At 51.0% G+C, this 15677-nt stretch overlaps 1 protein-coding gene across 15 annotated transcripts in view; it reads right to left on the bottom strand.

Moving 5' to 3' along the window:
- Window positions 1-15677, bottom strand: part of DISP3 (dispatched RND transporter family member 3) — a 114907-nt gene that overhangs the window by 17272 nt on the left and 81958 nt on the right. For 11 of the 15 annotated variants that reach the window (XM_090122840.1, XM_090122841.1, XM_031613354.2 and 8 more), the window contains one exon: window positions 433-1369. In XM_090122840.1, the coding sequence (XP_089978966.1) occupies window positions 433-1369 (937 nt within the window). Of the gene's footprint in view, window positions 1-432; window positions 1370-3395; window positions 6910-10247; window positions 11263-13565; window positions 13980-15677 lie in introns of those variants that run through there. The other 4 variants (XM_090122850.1, XM_090122848.1, XM_090122839.1 and 1 more) reach the window with 4 other exon arrangements.

The raw sequence follows: 15677 nt of genomic DNA, 5'->3' as shown, positions 1-15677 counted from the left end.
TGCTCTGCTGGAGGGGCATCCTGCAGGGCATGGATTTGGGAGGTGGAGGTAGGGCCTTCCTCCTCTTCTCCTTACAGGCAGCTGGTGACTCACAAGCTGCCTTTCATGCTGCAAAGCAGCCCACAGACCTCTTTCTTCTGTTCTGCAGTGCAGGGAAGCTCATCCCTATTGTCTGTCCAAAGCCTGATATGCTTCCAATTTTTCTCTTTCACGTGAGAGAAGGACTGGAAGGCAACTGTACAATGCATGATTCCCCTTCACTTGGCCTTGTTGCTTGCTTACTGGGGTCTGTGTGGCATGGTTTAGTGGGCCTGGTGTGGGTGGGTTGATGGTTGTACTGGCTGATCTTAGTGGTCTTTTTCAACCTTTATGATTTCATGACTCTACGTATGCCCTGACCTCACCAGCCCTGGCCCAGAGCACCCAGCTCACCTTGGATATCAGCAAGGTCTTGTCCCATACCATCGTAGTAAATCTTCCCTCCTCTCTCCGTGGGAAAGAAGTAAGTCATGAGGGAGCTGGGAGGGGAACAGTAGGAATAGGAGCCCAAGGGCAGGTCCTTCAGGACCTCGTGGGGCTTCCAGCAGAACTCCCGGAAGCGAGGGTGATCCATGATCTTACGTTCAACCTCATGGATGGTAACCAGGCGCTCTGTGGTGAAGATGTTATTCTCAGAGTCCCCCCGGGCCAGAAAGATGAGCTCAATGCGCCAATGCGCGTGCGTCTGCGTGTTGGCACTGATGTAAGTGTTGGAGTAGTCCCAGCGTGGGGCTCCCCTCGTGACACGGGATGTCTCATTTCCTGGGTGTGGGTGGGCAGGGGGCTCAAGGGAGCGAGTCCTGCCCTGCGGGGCGCTGCGCTTGGCCCGCGTGCTGACCTGCAGGTGGGAAGCGTTGAGGTGCAGCTGTTGGAGCTGCTCAAAGATGAGCCTCTGCAGGGTTTCGGAGGTGAAGTCAGCCAGGTCACGGCGGTTCCTCCCCCACGACCCAAACTGGGACTTGAGGGCCAAGGCGAGCGCGTCAAAGCGCTGCGAGGACTCGTGGTTACGGATCTCAAAGGCGTTGTAGGAGATATCAATGTCCAGTGCTGGGTAGTGGAGGAACATGATAACAGCAAGCACAGCAGGGATGGTGCAGCCCAGGAAAAGGATGAAGCCAGCGCAGTATGGGTTGGTAAATATCCAGCCTACGATATTCCAGAAGCCACTGACTGGCAGCGTGACACGCAGAGGCCTGACCCTGCAGGAGCTTTTGCCACACAACAGAGCACCCTCCCGCCTCTTCCTTGAGCTGAAGGCAACCTCTTCGTCCTCCTCATCCAGCCAGGCGTCCTGCAACAAGGGGTCATCTTCTGTGTCCATGTCCAGCGCCTGCAAGGAGGGGAGAGAAGTGGTCAGCAGTGCTCCTGCAATGGGGTCACCAGGCCCAGCTGTGGGTGCAGAGGATCACCAAAGGGTCTCAGCAACAGAGCTGGGGCTCTCCCAACCCTGCACCCTCGACAATAACACACGAGTCCTTTTGGATCATGCAGATTCATCATAACCATTAAAAGAGCAGCTGCTCACAGAGCACCCCATGGCTCATTTAACAGAGGAACCGGAGCAGGAGAGGAGTTCAAACAACAGTCACAGGGCCCTGTGGGGCTCTGTATGGCTCCAGGGACACCAGCACAGCAATGCCAGGGGCTTCACAGTGTGTTAATTAATTAAAGAACCTGGTTCATTAATTAATTAAAGAACCTGGTTCTCATGCTCAGGAACAGCTCAAGCTACTAGATGAAAACACAAGAGACTCTATCCTCTTCTCATTAAAACAGACAATAGATTTTCCCCCAGGTATTCATAGCTGCATTTCCCACAAAGCATGCACTGTACACACATAGAAAGCTCACGCTCACGCATTTGCAGACTGATCCCACAGAGCTGTCTGTGACCCTACAGGAGCCCCATTCAGCAGAGCAGGAAGGGAAAGGCTAAATGACCCTGGGCTCAGGCAAGGATCTCCAAGAGAAACCTCCTCAGCCCTGCTACTGTTTATAGCTGTTGCTAATGAAGTGGTACAGAACATCTAGATTGCAAAAGCAGACACAGCCCCCAGGGAGCGAGCAAGAAACTCCTTCCCGGATCAGCTCACACTTGGACAGGATAGAAAAGGACTCAAACTGGAAAGTGCTTTCTTTGCTGAACTCTCAGTCTTCCCTCATGCCTTTCATTGCTCTAGAAAGGTTAGAAGGAAGCTGGCTGGTTCCGGGTTCCATTATAAAATCATACAATCATTAAGACTGGAAAAGAGCTCTAAGATCACCAAGTCTGACCCCAACCCACCCCCACCACATCCCTCAGTGCCATATCTCCATGTTCCCATATCTCCAGGGAGCAGCGGTGGTCCCCAAGAACAACACCCAGCACAGTGCCATGCCTTCCTGCGAAGCCTCACACCCCTCTCCCTGCATGAACACATTCAATTCGTTGCTCCACTCTGAGCGCTGCGAGCAATTTACACACAGGCCAGAAGCAATTTAAGAGCTTTACTCCTAGCCAGTGTTTCTATTAAACAGGATTTCTATCTTCAGGCAGATGAATTGCCAGCTCCCCTTAACTCCGGGTCCTCAGAAAAAACAAGGCAACAGAAATCGTCCCTGGCAGAAGAGGGATGTGCAAAGAAGCAAGAGTCACAGCAATCCCTGACTCAGGGCAGCCTGGAGGAAGCCTATGGCTTTGCAGAATGGCTGCAGGATTTATTCTGCTCTGGATAGCACCTGCAGGACAGCACTGCCAGCCCATGGAGAACCTTCGAGCTCAGTATCCATGCTCCTGCCCGCACTGAGGGAAGCACCAATGTCTACCAGTGGCTTTAATCTGCAGCTGGAATCGCCTCACAACACAGTGACTTCCACTGCACCCAGCTGCCCTTCCTCTTACAACCCTGGGCTCCCCGTCAAGGGAAGGGAGTCACTGCCAGACCTGATTAAGCATATTTAGTCTCTTTTTAGAAAGAAAGAGAGGTAAAGGGCCATAATAATTTCCCATTTATTGAGCTAGGGAGGAGAAGGAGGGAGAAGATTGTTATCCTGAAACAGAAGAGCCTGCATGTGACAAGAAAGAGAAGCAAGAGAGACTGAGGTAGTAATGAGCCACCAGAAGCAGTATCATGCCATCGTTTTTTTTTAACCAAATTCTAAATTTTCAATTAAAGGGAGAGGATCAGACCTCAGGTGTCTCTTCTGGCTCTCCCCACTCACTCTCAAGGCAGCTGCAAAATCCCACTTCAACCGGTAGTCACCCCCAACATACGAAGGCCACAGCATGCTATCCCTATCTAAAATCTTTGTACAAATTCTGATGCAAACCCCAGTGCATCAGATGCTGGAAAAGCCCCAGGATTGTCTGCACTCACATCAGATCTGAGTCAGGGCTGTAGAGGGCTCATGCCGTGCTCCTGGCAGAAGAAGGCTGTGCTACCCTGAAGGGGACAGCCTCACTCCGTGTGCATCTGTGTGCATCCTGCCCTGGTTCCAGCACAGCTCTGAACTCCCTTCAAAAGAGTTTACCGCATGATTTGGCTGCAAAGCCAGACACAGCCCACTTAGCATTGCCCCTGGGACTCGTCTGGTTCTACCGCCTTCGTCAGATCCTGCCTGGGTCAGGATGAAAGCTTCTGCAACCCAACACACAGCAAATGGAATCGGCAGGGGAGATAAACCCTGAAATCGGCCAGAAGGAGTGAAATGCATTTTCTCTGCTCGAATTTTACTTGGGGCTGGCCTCATTTCCCTCCCCCACCTCCCATACTACCCAGGGATGGCCAACGCTGAAGCACGGCCCAATTACTTTTTCACGTTCAGGATTTGTGCACCTAATCCTGCAGCTCCAACCAAAGCTCTGATTTACTTTTGGGCTGGAAGGAAAAGAGGCTAAGAATGCTCCCAGAAGCTCTTTCTTCAGGGAAGAGGCCCTGACAGCCTCTTGGGGTAGACACTGAGATTTGCTGCACTTCCCCCTGCCCATTCCTAAGCAAAGGGTCTCATGACTGCTCCAAAAGCAGGCAGGACTCTGCAGAACAAGCAGCAAAACCTCCTGTAAATGTTAAATGGAGACCTCCCACTGCCCCTCTGTGGCATGTTCAGCTTCCCAAGTCCATGCCATTGAAGGCAGATGGGGCAGAATCCCACAAAGCTGTGTAAGGGACAGCTCCATTGTAACCTGGGGTACTCCACTAGTGTACGGCCAAGTCTGATGTAGCTCCATTTACTACAGCCCTCTGGGCCCAACCCATCAGCCAACTGCTCATCCTTCACATTGCATTTTTGTTTGGCTGTATGCTGGACATTTTGTCCAGACGATATTATGAGAAACAGTATTGGAAAGCTTTACTGAAATCCAAAATGATAACATGACTGCCGTTCACATTGAGCCCTCTGGGTTGGGACTGACAGGCAGTGTCAGCATGCAGCACAGATGCCACAAAGCCTGATCTGAAGATGTGGCCCAGAAAAGCCATTGCAGAAAAGAGACATGTGGCCATGAAGAAACTCACACCTTCCACTGGCACACCCACAGCTTTATAGAAGGGGCCAGCAATGCCAGGATCCAGCTGATAACTTGCTCTGCCTCTTCATAGCCATGGCAGCACTGTGGACCAGAAAGAAAATAATGAAGGCCTCCTTGTCAGAGCTATTTTTTTCAGTAGCAATGGGCTCTGCTGCCCAAAGGAGCACAGAGGCCACCTCACACCAGATCTGAGCTCCACCCTCAGCCTGAACACCAGACATCAGCACTGCACAGCCCTGGGGATGACTGTCATGGATGAACCAAGGATGAGAGGGATGTGGTTAGCAGGCAGCACTGGTTGCAGGTGGACGGCTGGACTGGATGATCTTAGAGGTCTTTTCCAACATTGATGACTCTATGATCCTAACACCTCCATTTCTGCACTCCCTGTTCAGCAATTTAACCAAGGCATCCCTCATGCCTTGCTGCAACCTCCCAGTCTGACTGGAGTAATGAATGAAGCTTTAAAACACTGCAGGGCTACAGAGCGCAGGGTTGAAATAACGACATCTCCTGCAAGCCTGGCACACAGCAAGACAGAAGGGACAAACCCAAACCTGGGAGGGATAATATTAGCAAGAGTTTGGCCCTGTCTGCAGATGGGGGAATCCAGCTCAAACTCCATCAGCCCTGAGGGTGTTGTCACTCGCTTGCACCCCAACCAGGCAAACCACCCATGATAATTCTTTCTTTCTGATGAATTCCAGGATAGAAGAAAGTCATTGACAAGCCAGGGAGAGGCAGTGACAGATGAGCAAGCTAATTACATCCGACCTGACTAATTAATGCCAACTTTCAGATTAAAAAATCCTCACCAGTGTTCCATTTCAATTACTCAGTTGTTCCTTCTTAGAGGAAAAAAGAAGCCCTGTGCATCAGCGAGAAAGAGAGAAAAAAGGAAAGAAAGCACAAGGCTAGAAGGGGAGGGAAGACAATTTCTGTAATATGGGAGATTCCTATCGACAAAATAATTAAACTTCACATTTGTTTCTCCCTTGGGCAAAGCTTTCACAGCACAGCCAGCAGCTCTGTGATCCTATTTGTATTCCTGAAAACTCACAGAGTTCCTACCAAAGGCAGCTTTCGGCCCCTTTATGAGCTATGTAAAGTTCCTCTAAGAGGGAGAGAAATGGGCTTTGTGCTTGCAAAATCATCCTAAGAGCATCCAGCTGCTGGAAAAAAGCCGCATCTCTAATGATGTGCATTCGATAGCAGGGATGGACAAAGAGCCTCCCAGGCCCTGTCATGCTGAAGGATGCAGTACTGAGCTCTAGCCACGCAAAGTGGCTGCAGGGCATCATTAATGTATATCCACTCCAAAGCAGTGCTCTGCAGCAACGCTGAGACTCAGGACCCAGAGTTTTCCACTGTGCTTATGTCAACAAGACTGCTGGGGAAGTACTGGTTACACAAACAACAAAGAAGGGCTGTCTCGGGTCCCTGCTCTCCCTTTATCAACACAGCTGTGACCGAGTGCTGCAATGCCCTCTGCCAACACACACAAGTCTCACTGCCTTTCATGAGCGCAAAAAATGAGGCAGCAGGAGGTAAGAGGTGCAACTTCTGGCCCCCTAATTGGAGGTCTGACTTATAGAGGTGCTGCATTCCCAGAAAAGCAAAGCAGGCTCAGGACATCTCACACTGGGCTCCTGACCCTGAATCTCCTGGAACTCTCCTGCAAACAGCAGCTTAATTCAGCCCGAGGACACAGCTCAGAGCTTGTCTCAGTGTGATACAAGCCTGGAGATGCACACGATATTAAAAGATATTGGTTCAACTGCTGGCTGGACTGCCTCCTCCATTATTAACCAAACAGATCTTTTCCAGCTGCACAGCACAATGCAGTGACAAGGTTTTTATCTCTTTTCTTTCTGGGCCCTTTGCGTTTTCCCTTCCCTCCTTTAGAAGATGCACAAAACCACTGCCTGACCCCAGCACTTTGCAGATCAGAACGACATCAGGACCCAACAGTGCTGTTGGGATTGCAGTAATTCCCCGTAATGGTGGGGAAGAAAAAATAAGTTCAACAACATGATTTTATATATCTACATATAGCTCTATTCTCTGCAATTTCAAGTGCCCATAGGAGACAAGACAATAGATGGGGCTGTATGGAGGGTGGAGGACTGGCAGAGCCCCCCAGCTTTGTGCAGGAAATCAGCACTAACTCACACAGTGCCCCTTTCTGGCTGCTGACTATCTGTCCCCTCTCAGAGGCTCTCACTGTGGCTCAGAAAAGCACTTGGCAGAGGAAGGAAGCAGTGGGTTCCATTGACCTGTGCCACCAAGCTCTCCTGACAGCACCTGCCTGCTGCTCCAGGTGCCTGGCAATCACTGATTAGGCCTACTCATAATTACAAGCCAAAAACAGTGAGGAAAGATTAGCTGCAAAGTCAAGCACTCACCAGTCAGGAAATGCCAAAATCAGGGCTGACACAGCATCCTTAATCTGCTCCCCTTCTGCAAATGCTTTGCAGTGCAGTTTTTCTTCCAAGCCCAGCACCCAAACACGGGGGCTCTGACCTCTGCCAGTGCATGCAATGGATGATGCTTCCCCAGCCCAGCAGCCATTCGCTGCCTTGTTCTCTCCTCATTGTGCAGCGTGAGGTCTCATGCCTCATTTCCTGCACGCTGCTCCAGCCTGGTAGCTCAGAGGCACAATTATTAATTTCCTCATGAGCTTTTTCAGCGCTGCCTCTCCCGACAGTAGCTGAAGGCTGAACACACAGAGCTGAACCCAATCGTCTCTGAGGAGGGGAGTGGTGCAGCACCCATCTGGCAGGTGCAGGTGCTCAGGAGATCAGAAGGATAAAACAAAAAAAAGAAGAGACGTTTGTATGTTTGAAACAACAAGATACCCAATTTCTTAGAGAGCGCAGAACGGCACAGATGTGCAACAAACTGCAAACTCCACACTTTGTTCTGCAAGCATAATTTGAGTGGAAGCATCGAGCGTAACCGTGCAACATAACCTCAGTGCTGGATAAAGACATCCAACCTCTGCAACGAGCCCATTTCATGAAGCTGTGTTAACCTGCCCTGCCAGCCTGCACTTGGGACACCCTGGGAATGCCCAGCAGTGACAGAGATGGCACAGACATCAGCTCCCCAGCTCCTTCTACCTCCAGAACAGCCACATAAGCAAAGGATGGGCTGGAGAAAGGGAATGCAATGTCAGCATATGGATTAAAAGGAGAGGGATTGGTTGAAGAGGTGTGATCCACACAGCAGCATGCAGCAGAAGCAACATCTTTGTTGCTTTCTGAGATTGTAGGAATCATTACAGTCAGAAAACACTTCTCAGACCCCCAAATCCAACCCCAGCCTACCCCCACCATACCCACCGACCACATCCCTCAGTGACATTTCCAAAGAACTCCAAAAAAGGACACACACAGCTCCCCAAAATGCTCGCTCCAAAGCACTGCCACGCTGGCACTATTTCAAGAAAGAGGTCACTGGGGTTTGCTTGCATTTGTTGCCCCAGAGGTAAACCAACACAAGACCTTGACTAACACACGCAAAGAAAATTCATTTCCTGAGAAAATAATTTGCTCGTGCCTATTGCAACTAACGACTGCGGGTGCTGGCAGACAGCTCCTTGCTTACAACCTCAAGAAACACACCTTGCAGCCCTGTGTTGTGTTTACCACCCGAGCTCCTTGCCTGTGTTAACAATACGGCCCTGCTGCCACCAGGCACGTGGCACACACAGGCACCGAGCAAGCTGAGACCAATGCAATTCAGCAGTGACTTCCCTACCTGGAGCAGAAATGACTTAGATGCTGTCAGAGCCCCAGCCACCTGCTGCTGCTGAGTGAAGGGCTGCTTTTTGGCCAGCTGTGTACCTTTGGGTGTCCTGACACAGACTTCAAAGCACCCTGGATCGGGTTGAGAAGCAGCCCATGTTCAGCACCTCGTTAAAGGTGTATGGATTCCCACGCTCCTGTGTCTAACACTGAACACCTGTGCTGGTAACAAAGCCTCTACAGATCATTAAATACAGATGGCTGCCACAAGCAGAGCCTTGTGTGCTTGTCAGGGAGCATCACTCAGTCTTTGGCACTGAGGAACATGGATAGTGAGCATGGTGGGGATGGGTTGGTGGCTGGACTGGATGATCTTAGTGGTCTTTTCCAACCTTAATGCTTCCATGATTCCTAGGCCCCAGAGAGCATCTACAAGGTCCCAATCCTCTGGAATAAACTGCCACCTCCAAAGCCTGCATGCTGCTCTTCTCAAGCTTCCCACACTGCTGTCCTGCTGCCAGCCCCTGTCAAGCACTCATTATTCCAGCCCATGCTCAGGCTCCCCAGCTTACATCACCGTGGACACTGGCACTGCTCTGTGCTCAGCTGCACGGCCCCCAGCTCCAACCCTACCCCCTGCAGCTGCTCCCTGCAGCAGGAGGAAGCACAAAGACAAGGGCTGGCTGTGTGCTCCGCTCCATCTGCAGCCCCCAGCAATAGTGTGCTCACTGTGCTCCTGGACTAACCCCAGTGCTCCCTCCTAAATGCCCCTCTCCAGAACCTCCCATAAGCTCCCATAAGCTGCTAGTCCATTCCTGAGGAGGAGGAGGGCAGTTTCCTTCTCACTGTGTGTGCTGAGTGGACCTGGTTGTGTGAACAGCAGAACAAAAGGTAACTTGGAAATGCAAACCTATGGCATGTTGGTCTCTTCTCTTGGGTAACACTGATAGGACAAGAGGTGATGGCCTTAAGTTCAAGTTGGCTATTAGGAACTCTTTCTTCTCAGAGGAAGTGGTGACACACTGGCACAGCTGCCCAGGGAGGTGGTGGGGTCACTGTCCCTGGAGGTGCTAAAGAACCATGAAGACGTGGCACTGAGGGATGTGGTCAGTGGGCATGGTGGGTTGGGTTGTGACCTCAGTGGTCTCTTCCAGATTTAATGATTCTGCACTGCCAGTCCTTCTTGCCAACCACAGAACAGCCAATTCACTTCCACTTCTTTCACTCCAACATAAATAGCACAATTAAGGTTAAAAGAAGATATTGCAAGGAATGTTCCCCTCCATGCTCTGGTCTTCTAGAAAAAGGTTCAGGCTGAAGGTCCCACTGCACATGTGCACCACCCAGATGGGTTGTAACGCCTCACAATGATGGATCTCAAGGTCTTGTGTTTTCAGTCCCATAATTATTGACCTCAAGAACTTCCAGAATCACACCAGGGAGGCTGTAAGGACTACCATCTGTGGTGGGAACACAGCACCCATGGCTTTTCAGTCACATTTGGTTCTTCAGCACAGCCTTCCACATACCAGCAAGAAAGAAGGATGAGCAATCGTAGAATCACAGATTGGCTGGGGTTGGAAGGAACCTTAAAGATCACCCGATTCCAACCCTGTGGGCTGGCTGCCCCCCAACAGCTCAGACTGCCCAAGGTCCTCCAGGGCAGCCCATGGGCACCTCCAGGGATGGGGCACCCACAGTTCTCTGAGCAGCACTGCCAGGGCCTCATTGCTTTCTGAGTGAAGGAATAAAGACATTCCATTGCCATACAAATACCATTGCAGCTCTGTGCACTGAGTTGAGCTGAGACACAGCCCCTTACTGCTGCCAACGTGTGGGGCTGGGTTTTTGGTGACACTTCATCCTGACAAGCTGGGTGGAAGTAACTGCAGCAAACCCTGCTCTACAGTCACCCATGGAAATGTCAGTCCTGCATAGGAGGGGCTCACCAAGTTGCTGTAGGGGGCTCTCAGCAGCCCAGAGGTTGGATCTGAGCAGGCATACATCTTTCTTACTCCCTCTTCTTCTTTCTCCCTGAAGCATGTGCAGTTTGCTGCTCTCCTCCCATGGAAACCCACTGCTTCTGGAATTAGATTAATTAGTACCACTTTTGCATCTTCTCAGGATCATTGGAATCTGGAAGTGGAAATGTAAAACCCACAGACTGGAAAGGCTTTGAGTGCTGCAGCTGCTGGCTCCTGGGCAGGACCTGGGTGAACACAAGGTTTTCAGAACAGTGGGAAAACTTCCTGAGGGGAGATGAGAGGGGATGCCTCTGTGCCTGAGCAGCACAGCAGCAGATCCCCTGCCGGTACAAGGGCTTAAAGCTTGCTGCCAGCTGCAGCATCCATGCAGAAACTCACATTAAATGCTACCACAGCTCAGTGAGCACAGTCCTGCAGACTGTTAGCAGAGGAAGGGGCCAGCTCTCGGAATAAGCAAACAGGCTTTAATGACACATTAATCTCAGGGAGAATCCAGGATGCTTCCTAACGCAGGCAGGAGCCACAACAAAGAGCCGTTAGTCCCTGAGCAATGGAGGGAAACACTGCTGCCAGCAAAGCCATGCCTACAGGATGCAGATGGAGGCCACTGCCACAGACCTGAGAGCAGCACTGCCCCTTCTCCCTTCCAGCTCAGACCCACAGAAATGTCATTATTTCTAGCACAGTTCAGCAAGAGGCAGACCCAATCCACACCCCTATTCCCTCCCTGCCATCAGGAGCTGAGGGGATACCAGCCATGTGAGCTGCAGGAGCTCAGGACTCTGTAAGGAAACCATGCAGCCCAAAGGCTACCAGGAAATTGCCACCCAGCAAATGATTTGGGTGTTTCAGGTGATGGCTCCCCATTCCTGAGTGCATCCCACACCTCTCATCCACAAGCTGAGATGTTACTTGTGCTAATTGCAGGACCAACTCCTGCAGTTCCAGCACTGAAACAAAAACACAGGGGGGATTTATGGCTTGACAACAGATTTTTCTAGCTTTCCTGCTGCAAGTCACACCACCTGCTTCTGAAGGGCTTGTATACTGTGAGCTGAAACCCAGCCTTCCACCCCTTTGTGATACGCCTTGTCCCAAAGCCTTCTGGCACCCACAAGCAACCACAGCCTGCTCTTGTGATCTTCAGGGACTCAGCTCTGCTGCCCCATGCTGGAGTGGAACTGCATGTGGCCCTTTGGAAAGCAGACCCAGTTGGCTGAGGAAGGGAGCAAACTCACTGCAGCCGTTTCCCAGATGAGTCAGAGGGATGGAAACGCAGAGCAGAGCTGGTGTAGGCAGGTGGTGCACACACAGAATGGTTTGGCCTCATGTGTGCAAGATTTGGATCCAGAAGGAATGATCTCCCCTACAGTGCATCGTTATATGAGAGAAGAGAGAATGCAAGAAATAGCAAGAGGTCTGTAAAGGAAATGTCATCACAGTCTTAATCTGTCTCTGCCACTTGCAGAGCAGCTCCTTGTTACTGGAATCTAAATAAGGTCAATATCACATCCACAGAAATGTGTGCTACGAACCCTGCATCACTGCTGGGTAACCCCCCCAACCAGTTGGTTCTGTGCTGCAGACTTACAGGAATGAAGCTTATTTTCAATTTAAGCAGTGCCACAGGGGATGAAACATTCACTTGCAGATGGATCTTGCTCCTCGTTGTCACAGGACGGTGTTTTACAGCTCCCTGTGATGTTGCTGCGTTTCCACCCATGCTCTGTGCACAATTATCAGCCACACAGTAGAGTTCAAGGCACTGAGAAGTGCTCAGTGGGTCCCTGCAAAGCCACAGTTTGCAATGCTTGGGCCTTCAGTTTGGAACCTGTAAGTGCTGGCTGCGTGCACCGGAACGAGCAGCTCCCTGCACGCCCCGAGAAGCAGCCCAAGCTTTCCAGCAAAAGAGATTTAGCTTTCAAAACAAGCTGTTGTCTGTATTGTCCAGACTCACCACCCTCCGTTTAAATGGAGCCCACTGTTTTATTGAGTCACTTTCACGCTCTCGTGGGCCTGTCTGCCTCTCCATTTCAACTCAGCCATAAAAATTGGCCAGGCTTGGTGCCTGAGCTGTTGGTTGGAGTGCAGACGGGAGGGTGCAGGGCAAGGTGGAGGGGAAATGTGGGGACAGTGTTTGCCCAATTTGATTTACAAGCAGGAAGCAGGGCTGTGCTGGGCTTATGGTGCAACTTTGGGCCATATTCCATCTGAGTTTACAGCCCCGTCTTCTGCAGGAATTCATTTGCCTTGTTAAAAAGGGGAACAAAAAGACAAACGATTCAATTCAAGGAATCAAGCATGCTGCATGTTCAGCAGTACCCAAGCAGCAGAGAGGATTAGGATTTCTTTAAATTTTTTTTTTTATTATTTATAAATGGTTTCCACAGACCTTAATACAGCACTCAGAAGCAATTCATTCCCGGCTCCTGGGTACAAAACAGAGCCAAGAAACAAGTCGACATATAGCACATCCCCCGAGGAGCAAAGAGCGCCTTGCATTTGTGCATCATACCAGCTTTCATCAGAGACTGCATAAACCCTTTGCAAACACCTATCAGATCCAATCTCCTCATTCCTCTGGGGAAATAGGGCAGATTAGATGCAAGTTTACCAACGAATTAAGCAAGGCTGCACCGTCGAGCTCCAGTTCTGCTGGAATTGAGCCATAAGTTTTGCTGACTCGAACAGAAGCTAAATACAGACCAGGCAAGTCACAACCAATGTTGCTGAATGGCTCCTTGTTTAACTGCCACTGGGGGAGCAGCAGTGGTGCCCACAGCTCCAGCAAGCACTCACAGACCAGTGCCCAGAAATGAAGCGTCCAAAACTCAGAGCCATTTTCACTGCTGTGACCTTCCAGATCTGCTCAAAATCATTTCTGGCTGAGTGAAAACAGGACCCAATTCCTCCCAGACCACTGCTAGAACAACCAGATTCCCCAGTGCCTCCCACATTCTGTATTATCATGCATAAAGGGCTTCACACCCAGCAGAGGTCAGTTATGCTGACACACAAACTTCCTTCTCTGCTACTGGGTCCAACCCCAACCCACCCCACAATGCCCGCTGACTACATCCCTCAGTACCTCATCTCTATGGGATCTCCAGGGGTCAGTGACTCCCCCACCTCCCTGGGCAGCTGTGCCAGTGCCCAACCACAGGGCAGGATGCCACTGGTCCTCCTGGCTACCTGGGCATACTGCTGGCTCATGTTCAGCTGCCTGTCAGCAATCACCACCCCCAGATCCTTTTCTTCCATGCATCTTTCCAGCTCACCCACATGGTCATCCCAGCAGGCAGATCCCGGGATCACACGCAGACAGGGGGAGTGAGATCACAGCCACTGAAGCACTAACATCCCCAGCCTGAAGTCCAGGCACGAAGTAAATGATGCTCACCTCTTATTCTCCCATATATAGAAGCCAATAGTCAAGATCAGCGGCAGATAAAAAACCAGACGACTGCCAGTATGTCTTTCACCCCCCACAAACACATTGGCCTCTCCCCCTCCTCTGCTATTTATGTAACAAGAACTGCCTTCTATTCAGGAGGAGCCGTTCTCTATTAACAGAGCTTGGCAAAGATGGGGAATTAACTGTGCCAGCTTGCAGCCTGCTGCCTTGAGGCAGATGGCAGGGAAAGCATCCCAGCCTTGTTCCCCAAACTGCTTCTCCCAGCAAGCAGAGAGAACTCAAAACAGGAAAAAAGGGTCAGGTGCTGAAGGCTGCAGCCATCTGGGCAGGCAGTCCAACCCCCCCGCGGAGGCAGCTTGCAGCAGCCATGGCAGAGCAGGGACAAAGAGACCCAAAGAGAAGCGTGAAGATCCAGCTGTAGCAAAACCCAAGTTCTTGGAAAAGGACAGCATCACAGAACCACAGAATGGCTGGAAGTTGGGAGGGACCCTAAAGGCCATCAGGTCCAAGCCCTGCACGGAGCAGGGACACCCACAGCTCCATCAGTGCTCAGAGCCCCATTCCCTGACCTTGGGTGTCTGCACCACCTCTCTGGGCAGTCTGTGCAGTGCCTCACCACTCATTATAAAAAACTTCTTCCTTCAATCCAGTCTAAACCTCCCCTCGTTTAGTTTGAAACCATTTCTCCTTGTCCTGTTCCATTTCTCCGTGCCCTATCACCCCAGCCCTACCCAACATCTATTACGTCTTTGCAACATGCCTTGCCAAACTTTTTTTCAGTACCTATGTTTTTAATGCTCCAATGATGAATCTTTCCTGTTTTTCAATACTATAGAAGCACAACTCAGAGGCAGCACTGAGATCTCAGAAAACATCTGTCCTGGGGCTGCAGAGGACAGCTATGGCATCGTGATGGGCAGCAGCATCCCAAGTGATGTCCTGCTGGGTGCTGAACCAGGCTGGGGTTGGACTGGTTAAAGCCAGCTAACCACAAACTGAGATGTATTATGGGCTGGGGTCAGCAGGGAGCTGACTTCACCTACAGCTGGATGAAGCTCTTAACTCTTACGCCGTCCCTGAATTATTCATTAAGGGCCAGACACGGCAATCCATACTCACACTGCGCTTCATCTGTCCTTTAAATTGACTTACATTAGTCTGAGTCACAGGCACCACAGCACTCCTTAACAGCCTCCCTGAATGCAGTGCAGCTATTCATGAGATCAGGTGCTCTGCAAGGAATGAGGCAGGATCCAGCCCTTAGAAAAGACATCAGTAAGGCCACAACTCAGAGAGAATTCACCCTGCTAGAGCTGCATCAAGATGAATGAACTTGAGTAAATCTGTGCGAAATCCATCACTTAAAGAGATGGCCTGTTCTGTGGCATCACAGGGGAGACGTGAGGGAGAGCTGAAAACTCATCTTTCATCGTTGGGCTTCATCACGAGGTCTGGAAGCTGAATCCCCTGCCCCTGGCCATGCACTCACAGAGATGCACACATCTCAGGGCTGTGCTGCCCTGCAGACAGAGCGGTGAGCGAAGGGAGGCACAGGGCACATCCAGGTCTCTGTGACAATGCAAGGAATGAGCAGGCTGCTTGTCACCAAGGGGTAACAGCACTGCGGTGCCGTGCCAGCCCTGGGACACCCACTGCCCCAAGCCCCAGCCCACCCTGCTGCTCTCACCCCAGCCAACAGAAGGTAAACTTGCACCACTGAGCCTATGGAGAATCACGAAGGTTGGAAAAGCCCTCTAACATCATCCAGCCCAACCCCAGCCCACCTCAGCGTGCTCAATGCCCACCTCCCTCAGTGCCACATCTCCACACTGAACACCTCCATGGACGGTGACCCCACACCTCCTGGAAATGCAGCGGCACAGAGAAATAAGCCGCCTCTCCACGCAGTGCCATGGAGAGAGACAACGGGGCCTGATTTTTTCGAATGAATTAATCCGTTCAGCCCTCGTTTATGTCAG

Source organism: Phasianus colchicus, chromosome 22, assembly GCF_987193195.1.
Source record: "Phasianus colchicus chromosome 22, bPhaCol1.hap1.1, whole genome shotgun sequence".
Taxonomy (NCBI): domain Eukaryota; kingdom Metazoa; phylum Chordata; class Aves; order Galliformes; family Phasianidae; genus Phasianus; species Phasianus colchicus.
This window is presented reverse-complemented; position numbering and strand designations above follow the sequence as displayed.